The 21,148-nt window shown below is 47.1% G+C and overlaps 1 protein-coding gene across 7 annotated transcripts in view; it reads right to left on the bottom strand.

The window, feature by feature from the left end:
* DAB2IP (DAB2 interacting protein) overlaps positions 1–15,004 on the bottom strand; it is a 127,725-nt gene extending 112,721 nt beyond the window's left edge. The window contains exons 1-2 of one of the 7 annotated variants that reach the window (XM_021414088.1): positions 3,792–4,209; positions 3,466–3,589 (exon numbers count right to left, since the gene is read on the bottom strand). Coding sequence is in view for 3 of the 7 variants with exons in the window: in XM_021414086.1 (XP_021269761.1) it covers positions 14,631–14,772 (142 nt within the window). In the remaining 4 variants the exon portion in view is untranslated. Of the gene's footprint in view, positions 1–1,554; positions 1,686–3,465; positions 3,590–3,791; positions 4,210–14,630 lie in introns of those variants that run through there. The other 6 variants (XM_021414089.1, XM_021414086.1, XM_021414085.1 and 3 more) reach the window with 6 other exon arrangements.

Genomic DNA, 21,148 nt, shown 5'->3' with positions numbered 1-21,148 from the left:
CACAGCTGTTCCTTTTTTAAAAATGAAGAGCATAAAAACAACCACAAAAAAGGAGCTGATGTAAACTTGGGAAACTCATTCTAACACGCAATTTCACTTGCAACAAGAATGCCCACAAATGACATCATTACTATGAATCTTGGGAATGAGAGGTAGCCTGAAGAATACCTGCTGCACAGGGAAATCTGACGGCAGAGGCTGCTAAAGGGAGGCTTCTACAGATGAATATGCAAAGAAGTCTAAAGATGGAACAGCCCATCCTACAGATTGTCTCAGACAATTGTGTTCTCATAAGTAATAGTACTTAGAGGTCATTTGTTTGCCAATTCTCAGCCTCTGCCATCTGCAATTCGCTGCAATCGTGTTTTGGCAAGGAAGGCTGTCCCCTTAGCAAGGCTCTCCCCTTGCCAAAGACTGCTGTCACCCAGGCTCTGTAAGAAACAACCAACAGCTGCAATTCCACTCAGCAGTTCCTGAGAAGTAACCTTAACTACTGAGAAGTGACGGACTGCAAATTCCTCTCGTGGACTGGACAAATGCTCAGTGCCATCTTCCTTGGATGGCAATCCCACCTGTGTTTCCTCACCAGCAGCCGTGCAACCTGCACGAGAGCCCAACAGCCAAAATCAGCCAGCTCACTGCTTTCACAACTCCCAGCCAAGCCCTCTGATTACTTAGTTACTTTCTCTGCAGAATGCTGCACTTTGAATCTCAAGGAGCAGCCAAGTCCTATGATATCTTCTCTTTCCACACTCAGGCTCCTGCTGCCTCCCTTCGAATGCTGGCCTTTTTGGAGCTGTCATAAAGGAATGACTGGAATACAGTGCTTTGGAAGTGAGTTCAAGACGACAAGACGACCAAAGAAGCTGCTTTGCATTTTCTTGATGACCAGACCAACAAATATTGTATAAAGCATTTCTCATATGCATGGCTGGAAAACAGGAACGATGGGATTAGGTGAGAAGCAGCTGCAGGGCAGAGCTGGGCTCCGTGTGAGCACGCCTGGCCTCCTGCACGGGGCAAGGACGGGCTGCTCCGCACAGGGCTGCTGCACCACTGCCTTCCCCGCAGTGGATGTCAGAGCACAGCGCAGCTTTCTGCTGCTGCAACCTGTCGGTCTGCTTCCTCTTTCAACCACACAGGTCAGACCTCTTCAGAAAAAGGGACGGCGTGTTATGACCCAGGGCTGATTAATACCTGGCTCTAATGGGACTGCACTGAAGTCACAAAATGTGCTCTTAAATCATTACTCTGTGATTACAATCTGCCCAAAGCAGAGCCAGCCAGCACACCGCTTTGACCCAGAGCAAAGCACAGAGATGGGTCAGGAGCTAACACCTCTTGTTATTCTCAAGCTTACAGTCACATTTCCATGCTAGCTTTGTGTAAGCACCGCGGGGATCACTGGAGGAGACACATTACAAAACTCTTTATAAGAAACCAGAAATAACTAGAAGGAGGACTGGGTGTGGAGGGAGTTGTTTGTTTCAAAGGGAAGTTGTTTGTTTTAAATAGAAGTAAAAGCAGCATACGAGTAAATCAGTATCTCCTTACCAGCAGAAGTGCAGAGCACAGCAGTTCTTGCCCAGTGACGAGTAAGGATACTTAAAGGTTTGAGCAGCCCTTTTCTCTTCTACAGGGTGAGGGGAAAGGTCCCAGGCCAGGCTGCCGTGCCCGAAGCGTGGAGCAGAGGAGCAGCACTGGCAGGCAGCGACTGCAGCAGTGGGCACTGCGAGGCAGCGATAACAAACCGCTGTGTATCCTCCAGAAGCAGAAAAATGTCTTAATTTAGAGCAGATGTTTATGTTTGCCACTGGAAGAAGTCTTCTCTTGACACAGACAGTTATACGCTGGAATTGACCATCTATGTATGTTTAAGCTTATCCCTAACCTCGGCAGGCCAGAGCTCTCCCAGTGAGGCCTACTCAGCACTCGCAGATCCTCCCCCGGCACAGAGCTGGCAGGTGCTCCTCTGAGGCACTGCCAGCCTTATGTTCTGTGATTTCTGGCAGATTTGCACTTGTGCACAAGGCGAGCCAGCTACAAGAGATCACGTTCAGTATCTGACATTTCCAGAAGCACTGGCTATTAGCAGATAACATCCTTGCTAGCCACTGAATTTCTCTGTTAGCCAAGTACTATCCCTCAGCTCACTGAAATTCTAGGATTATACCTTCATTTGTCTGCTTATGTACTCTAGATTAGATCTAACCTGGGGATTTACTCACGCACTACCTCAGGATGCTATTTGCTGATACAAAGCCCTCAACTTGTTATGAACTGAAAACCTCCAAACCTCTCCTTCATGACACAGAGACCTGGAAATCCCTGGAGCCGTACTCACGAGATGAGGATGGCAGAGCAGCAGTACGGCTGCGAAAAGCACTTCTGGGGGCATGGTGAGGAGCCCACGCAGCGGGGCGGCCCTCCAGCACACTGCCATCTCCACCAATAAGGGATGGCATAAACACAGACGAGCATTAAGATGTCTCATTGCTGTCAGTCAGCTGGGTCCACCCAAGCACATTTTCTCATCTTTTAGAAGCTCTTAGAAATCTCAGCATTAGACTGGGAATGGTTCACAGGTCACTCTGAGGAGAACTCTGCTATTCCAGCAGGAATTCCTCCCCATTCCTACATTCCTCCCCATTACTGATGGCACTTTTCAGCATCTTGCTCACACAACGATACCAAGCAGTACTACTCACACTTGGTTTTACTTCCCCGTGCTCGCTGCAGCACCAGGCCCTCCTCATGCCCTCGTCCCAAACCTCCCAGGACCGCACTGCTCCGGCTGTGCTGGGCTGGGGCTCGGCCGTGTTGTGCAAGCACAGGGGAACCCAAGCGAGAAGAAACAAACAAAAGTGCTTCCTGCCTTCCCAAATACTCACAGAAGGCTGCGATGTTTTGGGTTTCCCACATTGCAGCACAAGATCTTCAAAAATAATTTTCTTTGCAATTAACAAAACCTGAAACCTCCCCTAAGTTATCACACATAGTTGGGTCCAAAGTGCTTTTTGGTGCATACCGTGCTTGGAGTTTTTATAAGCTGCTGGGGTTGGACTGCATCCCACTGAGTTCACCGCCAACAGAAGGACACGAAGTGTAAACATTACGCATTAATTTAGGTCCTAGGGCTTATGAACACTTCTGAAACTCGTTTCTGTACAGTAATAAACACATTTGATAACTAGTTCAAGGCACTTGGATGAATAGAATAATTAATCCTCGCTACTTCTCCGTGCTTGATCTTCACACTGAGAAACGGTTACAGAGCAGCAGGCCCCAGGGCTGCCGGGGCATCGGCGGTGGGACGGCACCCGAGCGCGGGTCACCCGCTCAGCGTCACCGCCTTCCTCCTCAGACACTGCTACAGAGCAGTCATGATGTGCAACACACACGGAACAAACGTTAATACTGTTTACTTTTCACCTAACAAGTGAGATGTTCGCACATTTGCATTACCTGCTCTTGTGAATCACAGCTAGTCCCGGAGATCGTCGGGATTGCGCTCTTTTTAGTGGGAACGAAATACATCAGCTCCTCCTGCTTGCTCATCCCTCCTCACGCGCTCCCCCTCTCCTGCTGTCTGACACACGATTCCAGGGATCAGCCGGTGGAACAGACAGCACAAACAAAGCAAAGAGACCCAGCTGGAATGAACAACCAACAAGCAGACGCTACCCAGCAAGTCGATTTTCTGCTATGAACCTGTTCCAACTCCAAGTGAGAAAGGGAGGTGCAAACCTGACTGAGGAGGTAGCAATGAGAAAACGTCTCCCTCGACTCACCAAAAGGAAGCTGTTCCTGTCAGCAGCACACATGCCATGGTACTCAGAGCAAGCCAGGAATAAGAGAAGTGGAGATGATGACTTCATCGGAGGCAGCAGAGGAGAGGTATGCCCGGAATGCTGGGCAGGCCAGCAGCTGGGGAGGCTCGGCGGGAGGCTGGGAACCGCCAGGTTCCTCCACAGCACCGCGGTGACGTGCTTTAAGGAACAGAGACTTGAGAGTGCACAAGAAAACTTCACCAGATCCTCTGGAGTTTCCTCAGAAAACTAAATGCTCATCAGAACCAAATGCTGATGGAACAGACCCTGCACTCAAGGCTTGGCGAGGGCAGGCTGGCTGCTGACCTGGGCAGTGACCCAGCAATGGAGCTGTGCTCCGGGCTGCGACCCCTCCCCGTTCTGCCCCATTGGCGTGGGGCTCCGCGCCGCGTGCCCAGAGCTGTGGCAGGGCGGAGTTTCTGCGAAACTGGAGGGAACAGGAATTACCGGTCTCCTGCTCATACAATTACCCTTCATGAATTAATTTTATTGCTTAATGAATTTAGCTGTTATTTCTCTAATTTCTGCATTATCTAGTAACTCCTTGCTGCACACCCAACAGAGGAGAGCAGGAGGTGCACAGTGACAGAGGAGATTTATTTAATGTGGCTCACAGTAGCACTGATGAGTTAAAACAAATCCCTGGACAGGAGATGTTTGTAGTGTCTACGTGATTCAGAGCTCTCAGAAGAGGCTGGAGGAGAATCTGCGTTTCAGGAAGTTTGAGGTGGCCACGTGAGCCCAGGAGGAAAGACGGAGCTTTAATCTGAACCCAAAGGCCTATTTAGAAGATGCTGTACTGAGTTCAGCCAGCTTTCTCCATCAGGAGGCAAGAATGGCTTGGGTGGGAAGCAGGGATGCAAGAACGCCTGCTTTCCAATGGGCAGAGATCAGAGCAGAACCACTGACAGAGCAGGCGCTTGCTGACACGACCTCCTCCTGTTCCACTCGGCTGGACGTGCAGTACAGATATGAGGTCAGATCCTTTGCTCCGTTACCTGCACAACGATTTATTGGAACATCTCGCCCACCGCCCTAATGATTCCTTGGTGAATTCCAGCCGATCCCTTACAGCAATATTATGACCATTATGCCACATAAAATTAATTAAAAGTCAAGCCTTTATTAGGCTGTAAAATTGACTTTTAAGTAAAAATGGTTGAGAAGCAAAAGTTTAGGGCAGGTAATGATGCCCTCTGAAAAATCAGACTCATCTAAAAGCAAAGCTAATGAACATCCAAAATGGATATTCCCCAGGCTAATGAACATTTGCGTCACCACCGCTTTTCATATTAGAATAAAATTATTTCTTTCCACATCTGAGAATCCCTAGCTTAAATACACTTCTGTGAAGCAGAGCAATCTCACTGGCTGCACCCAGGACTCTCCCACACCAGAATCTGTGATTTACTCCCCGCTCACTCAGTGCTCATGCTCTCCTGCTTTCACCAGCTCCTCAGACAATTAAGGATGTTTACAGAACTACAGCTTGTGAAAAAAAATCTCATTTATCTCACCATTTAGATAGAAAACAACAGCAACAACAAGGGATCATTAGTTGCTTTTTGTGCTACACGCTGGCACAAAGTGTTTCCCTCATCCATTAGAGGCTGTTGGTGAGCCTGCAGCTAATGCTCTGCACGGTGATGGCACCAAACAGGTTCAAGGCTCTCACCTTTACCTTTGCTTCCCTCACAGATAACATAAGTGTTACAAAACCATGGTACTGAGCTTAAAAGAGGGACTGCCATTCTCTGACCCAACTGCGCTGCTGCCTGGAAGCACAAAGAGGCATCTGAATCAGAGAACATCCTGAGTTGGAAGGGACCCATGAGGACCACTACGTCCAACTCCTGGTCCACACAGAACACCTAAAAATTAAAGCATATCTGAAGCACCAACAAGAGTCCTGTGGTCCTCTGCAGCTATGAGAATGGTGCCTGGAGCAGTTGTGCAAACTGAAGAGTTATATTTGGGCTGGCTGGAAGACAGAAAACAATTCACAAAGAACAATGGAACAAACTGTTCCGCATCAGTTAAAGATTATGACCATGTTCTCTCACAGTAGGATTAACATCTTCTGGAAGAAGTGCTTATGCTTTTTCTTTGTTAAACAATGATTTTTAGTTGCATTGACCCTTGCCGTAGCACACCGTGCACTTTAATGGATCTCATGTCCTCCCTGTGTCAGGTTCTGGGATACCACGGACTGAGCAATATCTGATATTCCTGGTAACGCTCCTGAGCAAGTGCTATTAGCGGCTCTGGAATGCAGTAGTTCAAAAAGCAGCACTATTTTTTCTGTCTACACAATATGCACCTATTCCTCTCTTTTCCCTGCTACCACCCAGCACTGCAAAACGGAGCTGCCCAAGTGCAGGAGCCCGGACCTGGTGCCTGAGTGGCTACAAGGACAGAGCGCACAGCATCTAGAAAACTGCCTCCCCTTTCTAAAAACAAGCAGTAAATCACGCTGATCGAGGAGCCCTTATTACAACCTCAATTTTTACTGTCTTGTATTTTTAATTAGACATTTGTAATATATACTTGGTATTTTTTATTCCTTATTTATCAGTCTTGGAAATAAAATATGTATGGTATTTATCTTTCTCTGGTGTGATGTCTAGAGAACAAACTCGTCTTTTGCTAACAGCATATCATTAGGAGCCTTTTCTCCAGGGTAAAATTGAAATCAAACTCAGATTTAAAAAATACATCAGAAAAAGATGAAGCTGTAGCCTGGCTGGGGACCAAACTGGAGAGACTGCTACTGCCCTGGTTAAACTGGAAAGGATGATAAAGTGAAGTGGAACATCAGCTTCCTCCTATGTGATGATAAAGACAAGCAACGTGGAGTTTGCAGAACAAGAAGTCAGCTCAGGGGAGATTTAAATTAGATTCATCCATCATGCTTAACATTTCTGCAGAGATTCCGAACCGTTACCGTGCTGCTTTCTTGCAGCGCTTTATCAGCATGGCTGCCTATTCACAGACACCAACCAGGGCAAAGGAGAGACTTTTATATTCTGTCATCTGTGGCTGTGCAGATGTGAGCCATGCCACCCACCCACGCCATGGGGACAGGCAGGGGCACAGCATCCCCTGCCCTGGATGCTCTGCAGCCCCTGGCCGTACTTTGGCCGTTCAGCTGACGTGGCTGCTGCCCCATTGCAGCTCCCTGCCCTGCAAAACAAGTCGGAGAGCTCACGACGCCAGCTGACTTTTCTATCATTTTTTTCCTTTACTTCACTGCAAGCTTTAGTTGGACGTTTAAGCTGGGTCTCATTCTAGCTTCCCATTGAGCTCCCGCCCGTTCTTAAGCCATGTGCTCCCCTGTCTGCGCACCTGGCTGGGGTCAGAGCTCACTGCTTTTCTCCCAAGTCTGCCTGTAATCCCTTTTGCCTTCTGCTCAAGTTCCACAGCGGTAACGCGGGTGAGACGGGAGCTGCACAGCCCGAGTGCAGCCATGTCTGTGCCCCCACCTGCACGGCCCGTCTGCTCAGTGGGCAGCTCTGCTGGGCTGTGGCTTTGGGGCAGCTGCTTTGCAGAGGGGAAGCACGGAGCGGTGCGGGGCAGCCCCCACTGCGTGGGAAGCAGCAGCAGCTACACACAGAAGTTGGCGCGGGGCAATTACGAGGACATTTTTGCAGTCGTGCGTGGTGACTGCTCTAACAGGTCTGTACCGGCAAAATGAATATTAAATAAATAAACACTTAATTTATAAGCATGATTCATCAGAGATTTCATCTTCTACAGCAAAGAAACAGATGTTCCATTGATGGCACTTCATTAGAGAGATAAATGGGGTCACATACATATCTCCGTTCACATCCATCTGCATAATAGACCAAACATTAAGATTTGAAATCCACATAGCACATGCAGCTCTTACATCAGCCTGAAAGACTATCAATGCCCAGAGCCAATTAATCCGAGTTAGACTGCCTTAACATTGCAGGAACTTCAATGCTGTTCATGAAAGCAGAATGCAGTTTCACTTGGAGAAGAATAACAGATTTTACCTAACTGGACAGGAGTCCTTTCTGGTATCTGCTGAACAAAATACAGTATCTTTACTTATGAAGGATCCCACAGACAGCATTAAAATGCAACAGCGACAGAGAGTCTGAAAACACGGCGCTTCCTGCAGTTAGAATCCTCCAGGTTTAGGCTTGTGCCAGCTTTAGGACGCAGAGGGTGTTCTGCTTTCCCAGGGGTTTCTGCAGGATGCCTGCGGGTTGCCCTGCTCAGCGAGGGGCAGCGCTGGTTCCCTCAGCACTGACATGGGAGCTGTGCAGCACCACGCTGCAGCACTGCAGGGCGATTCCGCACACGCAGCAAACAACAGGCACTCTCCCCAGGAAGATTAACGCACCACACCCCACTCCCAGAAATTTTATGTAGGAGCTCACCCAAAATTCAGCTGGTCCTAGAAGTGAAGTTATTTAAATGACCACAAATGTTCTCACTTTAAATATGCTGGCCAGACTGGGATTTGTTCTTATCTAAGGGGATGAAGGTAATAACTGTTAACCTTTGACAGCTAAAAATGTAAAGGGAAAATATCTTTCATTTAAAACTTGCTCGTTTGGTTTCCATGGCCACTGCTTAATCACGGAGGATGACTATTACTTGTTACTATGGCAACCAAGAAGCTTAAGAAGCATCCTGTAATTTAACTCCAGATGCCAAATTTTACAGCGGTCCACCTATTACCACATTTGGGTACTTCAGAACAAGACCAGGCTTGATCTCCAACACTACAAGAAATTCATTGGCGCAGAAGTGCTGTAAGAAATCAAAAGCGTGAGCACATAATGTACAAAAGGAACTTGCACTTGAAATAAATTGGTTTCTTCAAAAAGAAACATTAAGTGCTCAACATCTGAGGATTCCTTTTTCAACGTTCATGTTAATGAAGCAAAACTTTGGCCTTTCTTATTCTTGTCGATGTTTCTCAAAGCCTACGCAGTAGCAGGGCATTTTTTCCCCCAAAGTGAATGCTTCAGTGCTCAACTTAAAATGAACTTTGAAAGTAATGCAAAGTAGCCAATACTCATAAACCACAAAGCTTCGCCTCTGGCACTGCCAAGAAATCCCACGCCAAAAGCTTTGTCCGTCATGGGCGTGGGGAGATGGGGCTTCCAGAGCTGACCCATGGAGATCGCTGCTCCTTGACGCTCACCTGTTCTACACTGGGCATTAATTCACAGGTTTTGAAGTCATCCATTTTTACATTTGGTTCCCAAAGGGGCCAGAAGAAACTCGGTTTGAAAGTCCGACCCTGAGGCTGCATGCAACAGTGAAATGAATGAGGAAGTCCTGAGTTCCGCATACGTATTTTAATACGTATACACAAACACATAAGCAATTAATATCTAAATTTCAGGTATTCTCTGCAGTGTTAAAAGGAAAGCAAACTATCCTCAGCTCATGTCTGAAGTGAAAAAAGCAAAAATGATAATGACCAAATATGGGAACTGACCCAACTAGTTTGCCATCTCTATTGAGACCAGAGTAAATGAAAGGATTATAGAGTGCCTTCAGAGCAATAACTTAAGGGATTAGTGGCACGCTAGAAGACCTCTGAGGGAAAATACAGGTTTAAAAGCTTTAAAAGGCAGCTCTGTGTCTAAATTGTTTGGGCTGCCACAGCTGTAAGGACACAAACTTACTCTAATACATCAGAGCTCAGGAACACCGCTCTAAGCGTGCTGTTGGCAGCCATTCTCTTTTGGATGCAGACTGGGTTTTTAACCTCTCCCGCTTATTACCTGTGGCTTTTAGATAAAAACTCACTCTGCATTACTTGGGAGCAACTCTGCTGCTATTTCCTTTTGGAGCAGTAAGCCCCTCCTAGCAACGCTGCCAGGGGAAAGGGAGGTTCCTACCAGAAGGAAAGGACGTGGAAAAGAGATAAGCAGAAGATGAGCAGAAATAGACAGCGGTCAGACTTCAAGTTGCCTGAAAATTGCTGAATATCCCCAAATTTCTGTCATGCTTAAGTAGGATTGACAACCCTCATGGTTTCATCCAGACTTTTGCTGTTTCTGGTTTCTCTCTTAAAGACGCTGTGTCTGGGACAGTAGGTAGGAACTACGGTTAAGATTTCAGAGAAGCAAAATTCCTGAGTTCTCTTGCTGCCTTGGGGCAGAGGGAAAGTCTCAGAGAAGAGTGCAGAGAAACTGCAGTTGGTGCCATCACTCTGTCACCAACCAGCCATGGGACCCTGACAGCTGTGCCTGGACACCTTACTGGCTAGATGAGAATGCATCTACCTGAGGCTTCTTTCATTCCGTGAGCAAATACAGCAAAGTCTCAGCTGAAGCACTGCTGCTAAATATAGAAGGGCTGACAGTGAATATTTCTTGCCAGCAGTACAGCTTACAAAATCCTGTCACTCGTGCTTTACAACTGGACTCACCACTCCCAGTTCTTACATGAAAGCACTTGCTTCTCTGATGCTTTTTAGAGAAATACCAGTGGGTGTGGCGGTGGTTGATGGTTGGACTGGATGGTCTTAGTGGCCTTTTCCAACCGTAATGATTGTACGACTCTGTGATTGTAAGATTCTGTGTCCAGGAAGGAACACTACACCTTCAAGATCAGGAAATCAAGCTGTTATCGAATTCTTAGTGCTCTGATGAGAACTGATCGCCTACAGAGTTCTACAGAAGAAAGAACTGAAGCCGAAGCTGCATTCGATTCAAATCACTATTTCTAATTCTTCTTACTAAGAATTCAGACAGCCTCCTGCCTCAGTCCCACTGAGACAAATTAGCAACAGAAGGCGGATTCTTAGGGGAGATGGCTAATTGTGGGCAAAAAATCACTTATAACAAATGAGAAAAATAAGAGATGGAGAAGTTCCTTATTTCCGCAGCATTTCCTCTTGGAGAATATGCAAATCTAGTGTACAACACATTTTCATTTCTGACAAGATGAGAGAAGGATGCATGAATTTTCAGCGTGGTTTAGTTAGAAAGCAAGCCTGGGTATAGGCTCCTCATGTCATTCTGTTGCATGCTGGAACAAAAACTATTATTACCATAAAGCAAAACATGTCAAAGCTTCCAGTTTTTAAATAAATGATTCAATAATTAAGCAATTTACTTGTAAATTATCAGAAACATAACCTCACGCTCATGAAATACTTTCTGAGATTGCAGAGCACGCAGCCTGCAGAGCAGCTGGGTCCTGGCAGTACGCGCAGGCGCAGGTCAGGGCCAGTGCATGGAGCACCCTCAGCAGTTTCCATGAGGAAACTGGATTGTCAGAACACTTGCCCCTGACCCCTGCTCCTTCATTACGGCCATAATTAAAGAAGGGGCAGAGAGAGCATGAGAAGGCTGCAGAGCAGCACACCGCGGGCAGAGGCAGGCGCTGCTTCTGTCGAGAATTTTCCTTCTGCCCCCTCTGCCTCCCAGCACCTGCTGCTGCATTAGATGCATCACTTGGTCGTAATCATAATTGCAGCCATGATTCCTCATGTATTTACACACATCTCCGAGCTGAACAGATGGTCACAGGCAGAGATGGAGACTTTATGGGTCTTTCTAACTAACTAATGTACCTGCAGCGTGGCCCAAATCCCTGCGGAAAGCAGAGCCGGGAGATTTCCGACATTATCATCACTGTGACAAAATTTAACAGTGGGGTGAAACCTGTCCTGTTTATCCACCATCAGACTGCAGGAATTTCTGTGCGCTGGAGCCTCCTGGGTAGCATGCCTCCCTGTTCTGGACTGGTTTGCCACCCCATCAGCTTCAGCCCCCTTCAGCTGCTCTGGGCCTGGGCACACGTAGTGCAGCACGAGATGGACGTGCCTGAAGCACCAGGGCTAGCTGGAGAACTCTGAACTCCAAGAATAGAGGATAACATCATACGAGGCATCAAATAAGCTGGCTGTCACTGAAAACAGCTGAAAGTGCTACAGATTTTTCTGCACGCTACATCAGATTGCGTCCATCTGGAGTCCCAGCAGAGAGCAGTCCCCGACTTTCCTTAGATACTTGCATAGAACATGCAAATTCAATTCACTTTGCTCATCTAAAATGCACTGCAGCATGCTTTCCTGAGGGCGCGGCCATCTCTTCCCTGGTACCCCCGCAGCGAGACCCACTTCCCCAGCAGCCAGCCCCACGGATGGCCGCAGCGGGGCAGGCGATGGCCGCATCCAGCCGGGTCCCGCATCCCGCAGCCACGCTCAGTGGTGGGGGAGCTGCCTCTGCCTCCGGCGGGCTGGCAGTGGGAAGCGGCAGAATATGAATGCCTGCGTTTAAACGCAACCTCTTCCTTCTTCAGAGAGCCTGGCTGACGGAAACCAGGCGGGCTCACGGCGGCCGGGCGGCTGCAGCGCAGTGGCACGGAGTCGTGCTGGCAGCAGATGGCAGCACCTGCCCCTCGCGGGAGCTGCATCCGCGATTGATGCAGGACAGAGAGCGGTTCCAGATGCGGGAGAGGACGTGCGCCAGCAGAGATCTCCTCCTCCTGGTAAATGTGGAACAGCTGCTTGACCCTCAGCGAGCCCCCTAGCCCAGAGCTCGCTGCCGGCCCGCTGGGAAGCTCAGCCTCAAGGTCCCGCTGCTCCACCACCACCCGGCTCCATCCACGTGTGCTCTGCATCGACCGTGGCAAAGGGGAGAGAAAGACTTGCTGAGGGAACGGCCTAGAAACAAGCAAGTGGCAAGACAGGCCACAGCCAGTTCCTGTGAAATCACTCCAATACTCATGGGTTTACGATAACTTTCCATTAAGAATATCTGGTCTTTGAACATCTTAGCTAGCAATGGCAAATGACACTGAAGATGAGTGCTTGAGAAGGTGACTCTCAGTTCCTTCCTTGTTCAGGCTTGTAGGCTTTGGAAATTAATGTTACATCAAAACCAAAAAGCCTACAGGCTCATTCTGGTGCCTGCATTCTCCGTTGCTCCTGCAGCCCTACCGTCTCCCACGCATTAACCGCCCACTAGCAAAAAATCTGCATTCTGCTCTTCCTTCACTCTGCCCAGACCACCTCCAGCCTCCAGCCTGGGCCCTACACACTCCAGGACCTTGCTGCTCAACACCGTTCCTCCACAACTCGCTCTCTACATCTTTTACATATTGAAAATGGCATATGGAAAATGAAAATTCTTGTCCAGATTTTGCAAATCCCTGCAAGATCTGCAGATGAGAAGAGCTAAAAGAGTGCTGAGCATTATGATTCTCCTAGCAGGCAGGAATCCTACAGACGTGTGACAAACACAAACTACTCAGGGAGGGATCAACAGCAAGATTTCATTTGGTTCTAATCCAATTTCTTGCAAACATTAGGGTTCATTTCCATTTCAATCAAATCTGCCTGCATATTCCTTGTGCTCATGACAATTTATGCTGATAAGTTCATACTGGGTTACCTAAAAGAGAAGAACACATTTTGTTTGTTTCAGTAACTGAAATGACAGTAAAATATTTTGGTTTTGAGCAGCGTACGAATAAAGGAAGAAGAGGAGCTGTTACACACTTGTGGGTCTACAAAGACTCCTCTCTGACAGGCAGAACAGAAAAAAAAACCTGGAAAACAAAACTCTGTTTTGCTTATAGGAAAGGATGAGGCTCGGGGACTGATTCAGCTTCCTATTGTTTTCCCAGTAATGATTCCACATCCAGAAAAGTACGGTAAGTCAGGGGAGGAAGAGGGCACTGCGCAAAGTTCGTTCTTGCACTCCTGGGGTCTGCTCTGCAGGCTGCTGGGTACATCTGCATTAACCCCAGTGACACAAGTATAAGCCTGGATTTGCACAAACACCTGATGGAGCGCGGAGTGTTGCCGTTGTGCTTTTCGCTATAGCTATTTATTCACGCAAGAACAACAACTAAAAGGTTAATTTGTGGTTTTGAATGAGCTCAGGACTTTGTAAATATGATGGGTTTGTCACTCTGGAGGCCAAACACAGCCCTGTTCCCTCCTTTCCGCAAAGAAAACTCAACGCAGAACGACTCAAAGCCACCCGTCTCTTTGACTGCTTCAACAACAGGCACAAGCATCAATAGACATGAATCTCACACTAGAAGAGAGAGCCAGAATAGCTTATTTTTAAAAATGCATCTGGGTCAGTAGCTGCCTCAAGTAGAATAAACGGGCTGCATGAGTGAGTACGCCCTACAGAAACATCACTCTGTGGACCTAACTCCTGCTGATGAGGACAAATAGGCCCTTTTAGAGGAGGATTTTTAAAAGCGCAAAGTGATTCGGGAATACAAGTCCCAGAGGTTTCCTCAGAGCCCCGGGAGCACAACCTGCAGGCGCTTGCTAAAAATTCTGCCCTTAAACCGTATTCAGCTTTGTAATTTTGAAACCCCTGGTGATGCTCAGCCCGTGGAGAACAAGTTCCAGCAATTCATCTTGGCTTACAGATACCATCTCTTAATCAAGGACTTTCAAATATCTAGAGTCATCAATTAGGCCTCCAAACACCTCAGTTCGCTAGAAAGAAACGGTCACCTTAATGACACGGGTTGAAATAACCGAGCGGCGGTACCAGAGACGCCGGGATCAGTCGCAGTGACACGAGGCGTTAGAGCCCAGCCCGGCGGCCCCAGCTGAGCTCCTCTACTCAGCAGCTCTCCCTCCCCTCACGTCCCTGCAGCACCGCACGAGCCATGACCTTTTGCAAAGCCCACCACGCGCTGCACGGGGAGCAGGCACAATTCCACGCATTCGCACAGGTCACTCTTACGCGCAGTAACGAAGCTACCTGTAAGCATCAGCACGTATGTCTTTGCACTGCCAATTAAACAGAACTTCATTGCAATTACCCCTACTAAGCGGCCTGTTCCGGCTCCGGGATCTGCTTCGCTGTCTCTGAAGTCGTGACCTCCGGAGCAGACGATAGTAGTAAGACGGTCTCCCAGAACTTTTCCTGCTGTTCATTGACATTTTTCTGTCTATTTTACACATACACACATGCAGGCACAGGTTCACTCTCCCCTCTGGCAAAGTAGCAACAGTTCCAGCGTTTAATTAACAGGAGGTTGTTCTGTGCAGTGGAAAGGGAGAGGGGGGAAGAGGAACTCTTCACTTTACACATTTAAAAAGAAAAAAAACAGGAAGAAAACATAAAAAAGACAGAGAGAAACAAAAAATAAAAGAACGCGGCACCGGAGTACATGTCTCAGCAGAGGGAGGACTTGCAGCAAGCAAGATAGACTGTACTAACAATTCCTGCCCCCAAAAAGATAAGCGTGCTGGAGTTGGAATAGGAAGTCAGAGTTGGCCTGGGCTCTTGAAACATGAAGAAAAGGCTGGAAGAAATCCTGGACTGGATCGTCCCCGCTGGACAGCAGCATCCGACCGAGCCGCACTGGAGGAAAGCAACGCCTGCTGCAGGACAGCAGCGGGGCAGCCCACGCCTCTGCCTGCCGCCAGCTGCGCGCTTCGGGATGGAGTGCCGGGCAGCACGGGCTGCAGCAGGAGGCAGCTATGGGAGATGGGGCAGGGAAGGGTATAACCATCCCCGAGCCCTGAGACACGTGTTAATAATCATCGTGGAGCAAAAGCCCCGGAAAATAAAGTGAAACTTGAGAGGGGAAAACTTTAATTAGAACTTGAATGAACAGAGCTCCAGACTCCCCTGGAGGCCCATTTCCTTTCAGCGTTCAAACTGAGTTATAGCACATCCCATGAATTAGAGAAAGAGCCTATTTACCATTTGGGTTCCGATGGCAGTGAAGATTCTGTCTCCGGCTCACATTGCTCAGTAAAATTACTTCGCATTGGGCAGAATTAACGCTTTAAGCCATGGAAGAAAAGCAAAAAAAAAAACAGAATAACCAGACTGAAAATTGCACTCCACATTTAGTGTGGAAAGGTCAGGAGCGAGGCGACTTGTCCACATTCCTCCATCAAAGCTCCTTCATGTGCTGGCACAGAACGCGCTCTGCAGGACAAGCAGAGAGCACTGCTGAAAACCTGAGCGGTGGCCAAGGACTGATCGTGCTGCCACTTCTCACAAGTTGGCAGATAACAGAAGCATCTCTTCAGAGTGGGGTGAACTGGAAAACAACGTTTGCACAATGCCTCCCTGTCCCGTGTCCTGGTTTTGTTCTTTTTCCCAGACATTTGTGCTAACGTATCTCTGCAGCCCCAGGAGCAGGCAGGCCTGGCTGAGGACTTGCTGTGTTCCCCAGATAGCTGGAGCTTCTTCAGAAGACTGAAAGCTTCCCCGGGTTATACCGAGTTGTACCCACAGTAACAAGAGGCAGAAACCACCCGACCTTGGTTCCCTTGGCATGACATCTCCTGTTGGTGCTTCACGCAGGAAACAAAAAGCGTTGTAGTTCTACTAAGGTGCGTCCCTTCCTTACCACTAAAAATCCACCACTTTCAGCATTTTGTAAGCTCATATAGTCGTGAAAAACATTAGAATTTTATAAAACCCGTGTTTTCTTATTTACGTATTGCGTAGAGAAAATATGATATTCATCAGCTGAGAAAGACCCCTCCAGGACAGGAAACAAGCCTCAGTCTTTAGTAAAGTCCATGCCTGGTTTTGAGGCCACACGTCAGGAATTCAGCAGCTTTTAGACTGCGCAGGAACGAGCCAATCACCGGGGCAATGACAAGTTCAGGTCAAGGAGGGAGCTCCAGCTGGACAGCAGAGGCTCCGTCCCATGCTGCAGGGGGATGCTGCACAGGGACATTCCTCTGCTTGCACCCAGCCCCACAACACATCGCAGCAAAAAGGAGAAGGCTTCGTTTTACTACATGTCTGCTCTCATCTTGTTATCCAGATTGTTGGTTTTTTATATAGTTGAGTAGATGAAGACACAAAAAATAATATAGAAATGACCAAAAACATTTCCCAAATGACCAGAGACTCATTGTGTGCAGTTGATTCAGTTCGTAAATAGAGCCAAGAACAACTATAAGAAAGTGATGGGAAAATCTCAAAATATTGAGGTTCAGTGGCAGATCTGTTGCAGACAAGAAGCCAAATACTCATGTCCCTCTCTGAGTTTTGGTTTCCTAATAACTGAGCTGGTAGCTCAAGAGAAGCTTTTTACTATTATGCTTTTATCATTAGAAATGTCTTTAAAAGAGCCGACCCACTTTATTTTTTAACTCTTCATTCCCAAGAGCAAAAAAAAGGCACTGACAAAACGGAAAGTTTAAACAAAGCCATTTCAAAAGCTCATCCAAATTCAGACAGTCTAAAAGGGTAAGGTCCACCTGGGTTGGTTTTGCCTAATTGGAACCAGGTGGCTCATCCTCAAAGCACCTGGGATGTGGGGGGATGCAGACCAGCCATCCTCACCTCAGTGTGCAGGTGGGAATGATCAGGAGATACAGGACGGTGGCCCTGCTTTCAGTGCACGTTCACTCACATGTACTTAAGCATCTGTTCCACGTTTAGGGATATTTTTGTTAATCAACCTAGTACCTTCAGAAATGTTCATGCAGGTGACCATAAAACAGGAGAAGTTAATGAGGGACTATAAACTATCATAACAAGAGAAAGCAGCCCTGCAATAAAAGCATAAGCGGTTGGGAGTTTTGTTCAAGTTTCGCCAGCTTGCCTCTGTCTCTCTCACTTCAACAAAGTTTTTGAAGGTTTTAAGTTCAGATGCCGCATAGCAGCAGGCAACAAAATGAATGACCCATCTGGGAGGGAATGTGACTGCTCTGGACCTTTCCAATTAATCCACCGCTACTTTTTTTCTTCCTTTCTTCTTCTTTTTTTTTTTTTTTCTTTCTGAAAGCCACATCCTGACACAAACGCTCTTTTGTGTATAGCAGAATCTACCATTTGCAAATGTTAGATATATTAACTGTTCTGGAGGAAAGCTGACAACGTTAGAATCTATCTGTACAGCAACACATCGCAGTCGGGCTGTTCCCTCTACGAGGCAGAGGGATGAGCTCAGTTGCTGGGCTCTACTGAACCTCTCCATAGAGGAGCAAATGGAGCCAAACACAGCGGTGATTTTGGGGTGCCAACACTGAACAGTAACCTAACCCATGAAATTAAATGCCCACCAAAGTGTAACATCTCAGTAAAATATCCAGTTTCAGAGGAAGGTTAGAGCACTCACAGTCAGCCTCGCGTCCCCTGTCACCTACCTCTGTTAACCCGCTTATAAGCCCTCTCAACATTGGATTTCCTTCACTCCTTTACCAAAACTAACAGCATGTGAATAAATTGTAAATTAGCACCAAAATAAGTTCTGGGACGGAGAGCAGCACAAACGTGGGTTTGTTTGCTTTGACATCAAAAGGAGCAGGCTGCTGCCTGAGGGTCTGCTCAGCTACAGTGGGGCTGCGGGGTCCACGGGGGCTGCTGGAAGACATGCCTCCCGGGGCTAACACTCGGCTTTTTTATCATTTGTTTATTGCTTTGTGCTGGGAAAATAATGACTGCATTTCAGAATGCACGTTCCCAATGCAGACTCTACCATTAAACCTCTTGCTTTCCCAAAGGACTTTACAGGGAAACAATCATTCCCCTTAAATCCCTCAGACTCCGTGGCGAGGAACCTGAATCCTTTATTCTGAAAGTGAGGGTTTCATTGCTTTGTTGAGGGCGCAGTCCTGGCCCCACGGTAAAGTTATGAGGATACACTGATCTGTGCACACAGGTAACTAATGGCCTCTGAATTTACCTTCTGGAAGAGAGCAGCTTTAGTTCATTTCATTTCATTTCATTTCCCACACTTATTCCGCAAAGAACTGAACAGAAGCTTTCAAAAGTTAGAAAAATAAAGAAAAAAAGAAGTAGTTGCTTTGCATTGGCCAATATAGAGGGGAACAGTGGACGATGGCTGAATTTCTAATTAGCGTTTGGTCAGAGAACTGCGGATCTACCAACAAGAAGCTGAAAAACATCCGAGCGCTGCCCTGCTCTCCGTGTCACATATAAACACACTTCTTCTGAAGAGTGACAATACTTCTCTCGCGGTTCGTGGCAATAAATAGGGGAGTCATCTCCACAAAGCATCAGACTTTTCAAACAAAAGATTAATACAAGTGTTCCTGCTGGATCCTAGTCGCTCTCCGGATTTGCCTGCTTGGATTTGCTCACAAGCTCATTGCGGTATGCAGCTCAGCACCCCGCGAGCTGGCGGATTTCCAGGCTTATTGCCTCAAGGCTACCAGGGATATATAAGCTCATACGCAGAGCCAGAGAGGAAGGCAATTTCCTTTGTATAAGGAGAACTTAACTTTCAGCTCAGCTCTACTCCTACCAAAAGAAGTAGAAAAGGCCTGGATTTCAAGCAGCAGTGTAAAAGAAGTTTGTGCTGAAAACTGTTCCACTCCATCCTTGCTCACGTCCCGGCCCCCAGCAGCTTGGCCTTCAGGAGACCTCCCCCCAGGCAGAAAGGCGCTGTTGGGGGGTGGGGAGGGGGGGCCCTCCCTGGCGAGCTCACTTCGTGCAGTCTGAGCGGGGACTTCCCTGCTCCCAGGTACCACCTCCAAGGAAAATGAAAACAGAAAGAAAAAAGGAAAGAAAAAAGAGCAGCTAAAGAGGCAACACAGTCAACTGATTCCAAGTGAGAACACTTTCCAAACAGGAGAATATTCTGAAATGCATTAGAGAAATCAGTAAGCCATACTTAACCTAGCAGGCGGGCTGGAGCCAACAAGTTAAAAATCATAAAAGTTAGAAGGAAAAAAACTATTTTTTTTTTTTTGTTCTGGTAGAATGGACTTGATTTGGAAGAAAAGAAGCAATGTAACATCTTCTGATTTTTAACTCTGCTCCTTAAAAGCCTTCAGTGACATATTTGAAGGCTTAAGAAGGAAAGTTTCATAGACACAATAAATATAAAACACTATTTTTCAGTATTTTAATGGAAAACAATGATTATTTTAAGGTTGCATAGACAAATACATTTCCTTGCCACCTTAGGTGGATGGTGTCAGCTCTTTGATTGCCTCGCAAGAAAAACAGCTCACAGATTGGGAAGCAGAACGAGAAACATTTACATTAAATTGAAACACAGAATCAATTGTTCTCCATTCATTTGTTGTGTAACAACTCTGTGGGATAGTCTTGCTGCCTGTATGGTGATGAAATCCAAATGTACGTGGGAAAGTTATTTTATCCAATATAGATATTGAATGATATGAGTAGAAAAAGGGAAAAGGAAGAATTTAATATTAAGCAGGTGTTAAGGCAGTGTCGTACGAGTTACATCAGAGCATGAATGCTTTTAGCATTCCCTGCCCACAGGCCATTTACAATCATCATGTATTTGCTCTGGCAGTGCCTGGAGATCCCAAGGAGATCAATGTCATGTGGCTGTGGATGATCCCTCGTCCAAAGCGCTCCCAGCCTAAGGAAGTGCGCACACGATGGCCCACGCTGCAGGCAGTAATCACCATGCCCAGAAACAGAGGATGGAGCCCTGAGAGATGTGAGCGAGGCCACAAGGGAAGGCTGCAGCAGAGCTGGGCCTGCACCCACACCCCTTGGTCCTTGCCCACAGAACTAAGCAGGCTTCCTTCTCTCCTGTGACAATCCCCTCATGACAAATAGGTATTAAGCGTCATGGTGTCTTTTTTTCTACAGTGTATTCCATCCAACAGAGCACTGATGCTTTTGCAAATACTTGTTCAGCTTTTCAATATACTTGAAACGTACATACATTTTCTTCTTCACTCAAGTAAAACAAAAATTTCAAATGAAAGTGCGGAATGTTAAGTAGGAAAGTCAAGTATTTGGCTTTTAATACATTATGTCCTGACTTCGAGGAACAGTCATCGTATATTTGAAAAATGTGAACAGGTATCATGCGGGAAGATGATAGAAGCAAGAAAAGCAGAAATACAGCTTGGGAATTTGACCTCCACCTCCCAAGAAACCTGCCAACCAGCCAGCTGAGCTCTGGACTGCAGCATTTCATTTCTCTGCACAGCCAGCAGCTTCTTGACAGGGGAACTTTGGTACAACGTCCCAGCTCCAACCACAGCAGGCTGACAAACAAACACGTTACTCATGGTGCTGTAGTGGGTGATGGAGGACACGTGAAGGGGCTCACGCAGGAAGGGCTGCTTGGTCCCCAGGCAGGTTACAGGGACAACAGGGAATGCCAGGGCGCCTGGGAACCCCATCGGAGCCGTTTCCTGCTCTGCACAACAAGCTCCTTACGGCAAGAGAACAGGGAAAGGCCCAGAGACTGACCTCAAAGCTGAACGCTTCCTGACTGCTTCCCGGTAGAACAATAGAGCTAAAGAACACAAACTTTTTCAAATCAGCTTCCAGCTAGCTAGGGGAGACCAAAATAAAATCTTCATTTACTCTAGATTTATTTACATGTATTCCTGACAACAAGGA

This window comes from Numida meleagris, chromosome 16 (assembly GCF_002078875.1).
Source record: "Numida meleagris isolate 19003 breed g44 Domestic line chromosome 16, NumMel1.0, whole genome shotgun sequence".
NCBI lineage: Eukaryota > Metazoa > Chordata > Aves > Galliformes > Numididae > Numida > Numida meleagris.
This window is presented reverse-complemented; position numbering and strand designations above follow the sequence as displayed.